This window comes from Thalia democratica, chromosome 2 (genome assembly GCF_965202585.1).
Source record: "Thalia democratica chromosome 2, ktThaDemo2.hap1.1, whole genome shotgun sequence".
Lineage (NCBI taxonomy): Eukaryota > Metazoa > Chordata > Thaliacea > Salpida > Salpidae > Thalia > Thalia democratica.
The window spans coordinates 42,701,021-42,709,982 of NC_139166.1; the positions used below are offsets into that span (position 1 = coordinate 42,701,021).

The 8,962-nt window shown below is 21.9% G+C and overlaps 1 protein-coding gene across 1 annotated transcript in view; it reads right to left on the reverse strand.

Moving 5' to 3' along the window:
- The window catches only part of LOC145829681 (unconventional myosin-X-like), a 32,007-nt gene extending 23,869 nt beyond the window's left edge, over window positions 1–8,138 (reverse strand). Inside the window, exons 1-6 of the mRNA XM_082937537.1 lie at window positions 8,040–8,138; window positions 5,992–6,093; window positions 5,242–5,400; window positions 3,166–3,353; window positions 1,591–1,683; window positions 49–230 (exon numbers count right to left, since the gene is read on the reverse strand). Of these exons, the coding sequence (XP_082793663.1) occupies window positions 49–230; window positions 1,591–1,683; window positions 3,166–3,353; window positions 5,242–5,400; window positions 5,992–6,093; window positions 8,040–8,066 (751 nt within the window). The 5' untranslated portion in view covers window positions 8,067–8,138. The remainder of the gene's footprint in view (window positions 1–48; window positions 231–1,590; window positions 1,684–3,165; window positions 3,354–5,241; window positions 5,401–5,991; window positions 6,094–8,039) is intronic.
- Window positions 8,139–8,962: the final 824 nt, after the last annotated feature.

The following is an 8,962-nucleotide window of genomic DNA, read 5'->3' on the forward strand; positions in this document are numbered from 1 at the left end:
TATTTAAAAGTTTAAAAAACTAGTTAAAAGTATAAAACAAAAGCCTACAATCAGTTATCCGTGCTCCTTTTATCTGTCCGGACTCATTAAAAAGAAGCTGAATGAATTTTCCAAAGCGACTTGAATTATTGTTGTAAACTGTTTTTGCATTTCCTAGAGCTTCTAAAATTGGGCCACTTTCGAGTATTGATGCTTCTATTGATTTTTTGAATCCCTCATTCGGCTCTAAGCTAATATAATTTTTTTTTTGCAAAAGTAAACAAAAACATACTATACAGTGGCTATAAGTCATCTTCGCTACTATAATTTTTTTTTAATTTAAAACTAGTGCAGTGTGAATAAAAATTTTAAGCATTTATAAATTTTAGTAAAGATACTTAAAAAGTTAATATGTTTAAACTTTGCTTTTAATAGACATATAAAGAAATATGTAATGTTAAAAATAAATTAAAAACAATTTTTTACAATAAATTATAAAATATTTATATTTAATGATAGTACAGATGTAAATTAAAGTTTATTACCATTATCTATAGACATGTTGAGTAAATTTACTAACAATTTTAATTAGTTTAAATTTAAATGTTTTTTAATTTCAGATTAGAATAAAGCTACAAAATAGTGTTATTTATCTTGTAAAAAACTATAAAAGATTTTTGTTGATTTTGGTATAACTAGTGACTTTTAAGTTTTATTTGAATGTTTTTTAGTTTTACAGTACAAAAATATTTCCAACTTTCGAGTTTCGAGTATTAATTTTTTTAATATCTAAAAAACTTTTCACGGTGTTCTGTTTAACAAAAAATAACTGAATTATTTTAATATTGTTATTTAAAAAATTTAACCGTAACGATTTATGAAAGTATTTGTCTGAAATTGAATTCTTTATCTTTTTTTTTGTTTTAAAACAAAAATTCTGTTTATCTTGAATAATTCTTATAATACAACTTTCTTTTCTCCCTATTTTATTGTCTTTTAACGTTACTTACTGCGTAAACACTAATTAATTCATTTCAAAAACGTGTTTATTATTTATAATTTTTTTTTTGTTAAATCACTTTTTTTTTGTTGAGCTGTAAGAATCTGTGAAAACTATTTTTTTAATGTAGCAGAGTCTTTATACATTACTAAACTATACAACGTACAACAAGTATACAAGTAACAACACAAGCTTTAAATTTTGGCTCAATTAAGAAATGTTCGGCACGTTTTCGCTATAGCATTTGTAAAGTTGTCAAAAGTAGATTTTTATATGTTGATGACAATATTTTTCTAATACAAGACAAAGAATAAGTTTAAAAATATTGTTAAAATTTATTGAAAAGTAAAATATCGAAATAAATAAAAACTAAAACTAAAGCTAACAATTAATGTTAAGAAAAATGTGTAATACTTGAAATAACTACAAAATAGATCGTAGTTGATTTTATTACTTTATGTTTATTTCCTAGTATTTCTAAGTATTGTTTAACATATATTCTTTTTATAATATAAGACCTCTGCTGTGTTTTTTTTTTTTTTGCTTAAAAACATTGTAATTTTTAAATAAACATCATTACTTTAATTATATGCTAATTTAAATATTTATACTTTTTTTTTGTTGATTGCTGAAGCTGACTCATACTAGAAAGGTATCTTAACATAAACTTTGTTGTTTCTGTCTTTCCAGCTCCGCTCTCGCCACTGTAAAGCCAAATAAGATTATTTTTTATTACACTCTAATACAAAAGTTTTTGTCTTCTTTAAAACTTAAATGTAATATCAAAACTCAAAATTGTACTACTTTCTTTTATACAGCGTAATACTGTAGTTATTATCTTTTTTTGGCTTTATGGTTTTGTTTTGAAAAATAAAAAGTATAATAAAAATATAAGGTTTTAGACAAATAAAAAACTTAAAAAACAAAAAAAACTCTAGGCTTCTTAATTGTTGTTCTATGTAAATTTGCTAATCTTTTCTAGAATTTAAGTACACAATCTGCCGATATGTTTTTCACGCGAGTTGTTATTGATGCCAAACATTAATCAATATGCAGATGTTGCACCAATGTTTTATTAATAAATGGATAATTTGTAGATTAAGTTCCAATTTTTTTTTGTTTGTATCTAATGCTTTTTTTTCAAAAAATTTCACTTTTTAGCTACCAATGTTTATGATTAGCAAAGCTATTAAAGAGTTTTATTATTTTTTAACACTTGTTTGAAATTATCCAATATTAAGTATAAAATGAAGAAATACTTAACTTACGAAACTAGTTTTTAAACAAAATTTACATAACTTTTTTTAAATTTGTTAAAATAAACACAATATTTAAACATTTTAGAAAATAACAAAGATTAACGATTAAAGTTGAAATGGTTTTGTTTTAAAGCTAACAAGTATTACTTTGCTATCTTTTTTTATAACTTTATATTGTAAAAACAAAATACAAACACATAAAGTTCTCACAGAAATTATAATTTTTTTACTCTTAAGTATTTTGTATTATATTTCCAATATTTTTCAAGTTTTAAACATTTGAATTAATTTAATAAATAAAAACTTATCAATTAATTATTTTTATTCTTATAGTTAAACATTGTTATTATCAAAATCGCTATAAATATTTATTCTAAGGAATAAAATATGTTTTAATATTCTATTAATTATTACTTAACTAAGCTTAAAATAAAATACATTAGCTTATATAAAATTGTAAATAAAATTGTACGGTCTCATTAAAAACTACCCCTTTAAATGACTCATGAATTTTAACGTCATTTTACAGAAAACCGACTAAACTGTACTACGTCATTTATCTAACTATGCCAGCTTTTTATGTACTTTATTGACATGTTTTTACTAGTTTTAATTATAATTTTTTTTATTTAGTTTTTAATTAAGTTAACATTTAGTTACTGAAAACTAAATCTTTAACTTAACCTTTAAAAAATTAAAATATAATTACACTCTAATATTAACAACGAATAAATCCTCGTAGTTTAAATAACTTTCTTTTAAGTTTTAAGTTAATGGTGTGTAAAACTATACTTAAAACCTATTTTAAGTTATAAGCAATATAATAGACAGTGAACTTTTTTTTAATGTATCTATAGAAGTAAATATTCTACTTTTTTTTACTTTACTGATTCTAGCTTTAAAAAATTAAGTTACTATTGACAATACCTTATAAGGATACATTGATTTTCTTCTCTTTTCCACATACAGCTAAAACATTCGTTAGCAATTGCAAAGACATGTGGAGGCCTATCTCCTAAGTCTTTGTTTTTGTACGAAGCTAAACATTCATCTGAGTACATAGACTGTATTCGTTTGTATGGGTTTACAGAAATCAGTATAGATCCAATATAAGTCTAAAGTTCGATTTAAACTATTAGTTTAGGTTTTTTTACATTTAAAAAATCACAATAATGAACTTAATATATTAAACGACGCACTGTTTTATTTTTTGTGTATTTTAAATATTTTAGATTTTATCTAAACTTTTTTTATACTATTTTTTTTAAGGAATAATTTTTTAAAAGGTAATTGTTTTTCAAACATAAACATAAAAAATTAAAATACTTCTAAAACTCATTAATATTTCAAATACATCTAAATATCATAAGTTCTTAACAAAAGAGATATAATACTAAAAAATCTTTCTTTAATAAGAGTTAATCTTATACTTCACAACAAAACAGTATTTTATTAATTTGAATTTAAATAGTTTTGAATAGATTTTGATTAATATCGGAAAAAACTTTAATATTAAATAAAAATAGTTAAAAACAAAATTTCAAGCATTGTTTATTTAGATTAAATCTAAACGTTTATGATGCTCATAAGCATTATTCTATTTCTATTGAAGTAAACCTTTTTCTATGTTTTATTTCTTAAAAAATTTTCGTCTAATACTTGAACAATATTTTTATTTTGTATACATGTATTAAAAGTTATAAAATCTTACTAGCTATATAGTACTTTTCTTTTTGTTAGTCATTTTGTTTTCCTTAAACTTTATTTCAACTGTTGTCTTAATTAATCATAGATTAAACATAAATAAAGTGTTTTACGCAAGAAAAATACATTAAAAATACGCAGTTAGATGTTTTCATTTAGTTAAGCAATTATTTTTCTTGTATAAGAATAAAAATTTTAAAGTTATTTTAAGCATACTTTTTTACAAACTTAAAAACCTAAAAATGCGCTAAAGTCATACAATGTTGCTAAGGTTTATAAAATACCTTATTACGTAATCGAACGGGAAAAAAATAAAATTTTCAGGATTAATTTTTTTTATAGTTATTATAAATTCATAAACTAAAAAAGTTCTTGAAAAAATCTTTAGCAAATTTTCTCATTTTCTGACGAGTGCTTAAGTACTTTTTCAAAGAGAAATGTTTCACGTAAGTATGTTTTGAACATTGCTTCTATTGTATTTGTCATTGTCAATGTCATAGTTTTTTTACAGAACTTGGCCACAATTTTAGTTTATTAATACCAGTTACTTTTAGTTTAAAGATATTCATTCAGGTATAGTTACTAAAGTAAAAATTCTAAGTTTATAAAGAATACTTGGAATTGAACGATTATAATTTATTAAACGATGTTATCTTCTACCTCTACTTAAAAAAATTGTAGTAAAACAAAGTATTGATTTCTTAAATATCAAAAAAATCTAAATTTTAAAAGATAAAAAAATTTTAACTATCAAACAAAAATAATAAAAAGTTTATTTACCTTTAATCAAAATAAGACGCCTATTATCAAACTTATTGATAACATATCTCAAATAGCCGACCCCACATATGTGTCCGGCTTAAATGTAATATTAATCGGTGAAAAAATCTGATATAGCAATTTAATTACAAGCACCATAAGTTTTTTTTTAAATTAGTAGATACTTCAGCTTTTTAAACATTAACTATTAAATAACTTCCTGCCTTCAATTTGACGTAATATTACTGGGTTTATCTTAAAATCATAAATATTTTTCTATGTGTTCAACTAGATTAATCGAACTACGAAGATAAGCATACTTTTTAATCATTTTAGTTTAAGTATCATTTCTGAATAAAAGTTTATTTATACTTGTGTATCATTAAGTGAAAAATTTTTTTTTTTAATTTAATTAAAAATAAACCTTCTTAAAAAGTTATTTGAATTCAAAATTTTTGCAGTGTTGTAGGCATTTATTAATTTTTATTTTTAAGTTTTTTTCAACAACATAAGTAATAAATTTAATTTTCACACACTTACATAAATTTCATTTTTTTTATAACGAGTGTTTAGATTTGCAAGAATAGTACTTTCATTCAGTTCACTCATACGAGCCATGTCCGGAGACCCTTCTTCGACTTCTATTGACATAGGCTTCAAAAACTCCCCATCTACACTATTTAGGCTTTTCTCGATAGTCTGTTTTTCATTATGTTGTACAATAGTTTGCATTGATACTTTTTTTTTAAATTGTTCCCTATGAAATATTATAAGGAGTTTATTTAGTTTCATTGTATAAAACTTTAAAACATTAACAGAATGAAGAAGTAAACGGTTTACTATAATCATGCTGTACAAGTATTTTTTGTGTAGTTATGCCATACAATAAAATTTTATTTAGCTTAAAAATACATTTGTTTTGTCAAACATATTTGCTTGAAATTAAAGCTATGGTTTTAGCTGTTATAAATTTTTCTTCTATACAGCTAGCTTATTTAATAGACCACAAAGAAGCTATACAAAGTTGATAATAAAACATTTAGTTAATTATTTAATCTTTATTGTCTTTAGATTGTACTTTTTATAAGTGTATTCAAATTAACGTAAGATACTTTTAATGAAAATTTAAAAATAGTAAATAAATAGTTTAAGAGCGTTCTCATTTATTTTCTTAGAAATAGTAAACTTAACAAATATCTAATTTAAATTCAAAGTTTATCTTTTTTTAAGACGTATATTCTATACTAGATCAGCTTAGAAATTATTTTAAATCAAACAAGTTTAAAAAACCTTTCCAAAATCAGTAAGTAGTAAAACCGTTGCACCATTACAATTTTCTACAGTAGCACATTCCCACTCATTTTTTTCATTCTTTATCATAACTCTTGCTCCCTAAATTTGTTACTAAAAGTTGTAGTTAATTTTTAAAGTATTTATAAACCTTATAATTAGTTGAATTGAATTCAAACCATTTTATAAAGTTAGGTTTTTTTCGAAAAAACACTTTTTTCTTAAATTTTTATATTTCTTTAAAACATTTTAAATATGTTATATTAATAAAAAAAACTTCTTGAACTAACTCATTACTTTATTTTAGTATTTATAACCAACTGTTTTTTTCTTTCAAACATGTACTTAACAATTTAAGTTACAATAAATAAAATAAAAATTATTAAGCATAGAAAAAAAATATTGTATGAATTATTTGTAACTTACACTAGTGTAGTATTATAAGTGAAGTGATTTGCGAGTTAAGTTAGTTAATATTTAAAAAGATAAGAATTTAAGAAATATTTTTTTAATTCTACTAATTTTTTAGTAGTTTTTGATATTCATCAACAAAGGCTTTACATTTTTGTCGTATTGTAATTTATACAAGACCTTTCTAGAGACTGCTAGTAACTTAAGATTTCTTTTCTTATACTAAAACGTCATGTACACAAGTTCTTGAAGAACTCAAATACTGCATTGACCAAACTATCAGTACTTAAATGCTCTTTTCTGGATATGGTCAAAAATGACGCAATTAAATCAACACATCTCAATTTTTAAGACAATATCTTTATTAAGTAATATTATGACTAAACGCTAGTGTAGTTTAATGTATCTAAGTATACTAGTTATACCTATGCAACCATTTGAAACTACGAAACTTTCGCTTTCATAAATTAAAACCAGGATGCACTGAGAATCAATGACAATTATCTAAATTTTATTTTTTTATCTCAAGTTTTTATGAACTTATTTTAATTTTTAATAAACTTGTTGGGTCATTTTTGACGGTACTAAAAGTCTCAAGATAAAACGCTTTCTTTTTTTAGATTAGGATTCTTCTTTATTATAGAACACTTTATTTTATCTCGTGATTTCATTTAATTAAAGTTGTTCCAACAATTTTGAAATGTTGATTGAACTTGTTGCAAGAATTTGAAATAATGTTCGTACATTGTAACAAAACTACTAACTAATTTACGACTAAGATACAAAAAAAAAACAAATCTCTTTTTTTTTTACTTTATCTTTAATAGTAGTATTTTGTTATTGTCTTGCGTTAAACTTTACCTGTAATTTTCTTTTCAATATGTAAAAAAGTACAATACTTTTAATTTATTTGTTTGAAGTTAAAGTTTCATAAGTTATAGTTATGGTTTAAGTTTTTGGAATTTAATTTTAAAATTTTTTAAAACTTATGAGCTTCTTCTTTAAAAAGTAAGAATTATCAACTAATTTCTTTTTTGACAGTTAAGCACTTTTTATAACAACAAAATGTTTTTAATTGTTTTTTGAACTTAAAGAAAACTAAAAAATTGTAAGATTTTTTTGATATCTGTTGATATAACGATGTGTTTATTATAAAAGTACATTTAAACTTATGCCAATAAAACTTTTAAAATTTGTAAATATTTAATTTTTTTACAATGTATATTGACATAAAATATATATTGAACAAAACCAAAACATCAAAAGAAATATATGAAAACTTTTTTTTTAATAATATGCTTATATTTTTACTAACATATACTTTTTTTCCAAAAAGCTATAATTTCTTTTACACAAATCGCTGTTACAAAATATTTTTCTATAAATTTTTAATATTTAATTTTTAAGTTATATGAGTCTTTTTATACTATGTCAATATAAAAAAAAAACAATATTTTATCTTACTTTGTTTTAATCAAAATAAAAGCTATAAATAATTTTAAGTACTGCTGAAAACTATTTGTATAGGTGCTACATACTGTTTTGATTAATACAAATTTGTTTCAAAAATTTGATTCAAAATTATTACAGTATAAAATAGAATAATTTTGTAATTCAAATATATACAGTTTGCTAACCAATTTTATTAAGTCTTGGTTTTCCATGGCTACTTATAATGTGTATAAAACTTCTATTCTTGAAATCATTCAGACAGTAGTTTAAACTTTTTATTCTTCTAAATATTTGTTAAAATTTAAGTTCATTTTTAAGTTTGTATTTTTGTTTAAAGTTTATAACTTTAACATAGTCTTTTTTTTTCTCTTTTATAAAAATATAAAATTCTTTTCTAAATATACTTTAAAATTAAGCTTACATGAACTAAATTTATAAATAAAAGTAAACAAACTTTCAATGAAAACTCAAAATTAACAAAAACAAAACTTCAATAATGAAATACAACATGCTTAAGCCACCAACGCTTAATGTATTGTAGCTACTGCAGCACAACTGGCCCGCTTTTTTCAAACTTTTTTCAAATTTTAATTTTCTCTCAAATAAGCGAAAACTAAAGAACTCTTATAGAAGCTAGTTTATTATTGTATGTTTACTTTTTTTTATCTGGTTTCTAAATTAAATATTTCTTTTTGACAATTTTAATTAAAAACTTAATCTACTTATTTTTATTGTTTGTTAAAACAATAAAAGAATTATAATACTATTAAAGTGTATGACATAAAAAGTTTTTCTAATTATCCAAATACTATAAACCATAAACTTTGCGAGGGCAATCATTATAATATATATTTATTCTTTTAACAATATAAGAATATCTTTTTTATAATATTGCATTATCAAAAACTTATAAAGAGCTCAAATTTTAAAATGCTATTTTATATTTAACAAACATCTTATTTCTAAAATATTAAAGCATCTTATTTTGAAACATACTTTTTATAAATAATTTTATAAGAAAATATAAAACTGCAAAATTTTCATTCATATAAATAGCTCAGCTCAGAGTTTAAATAGTTTCCGACAATTTTAATACAGAATACTTAAG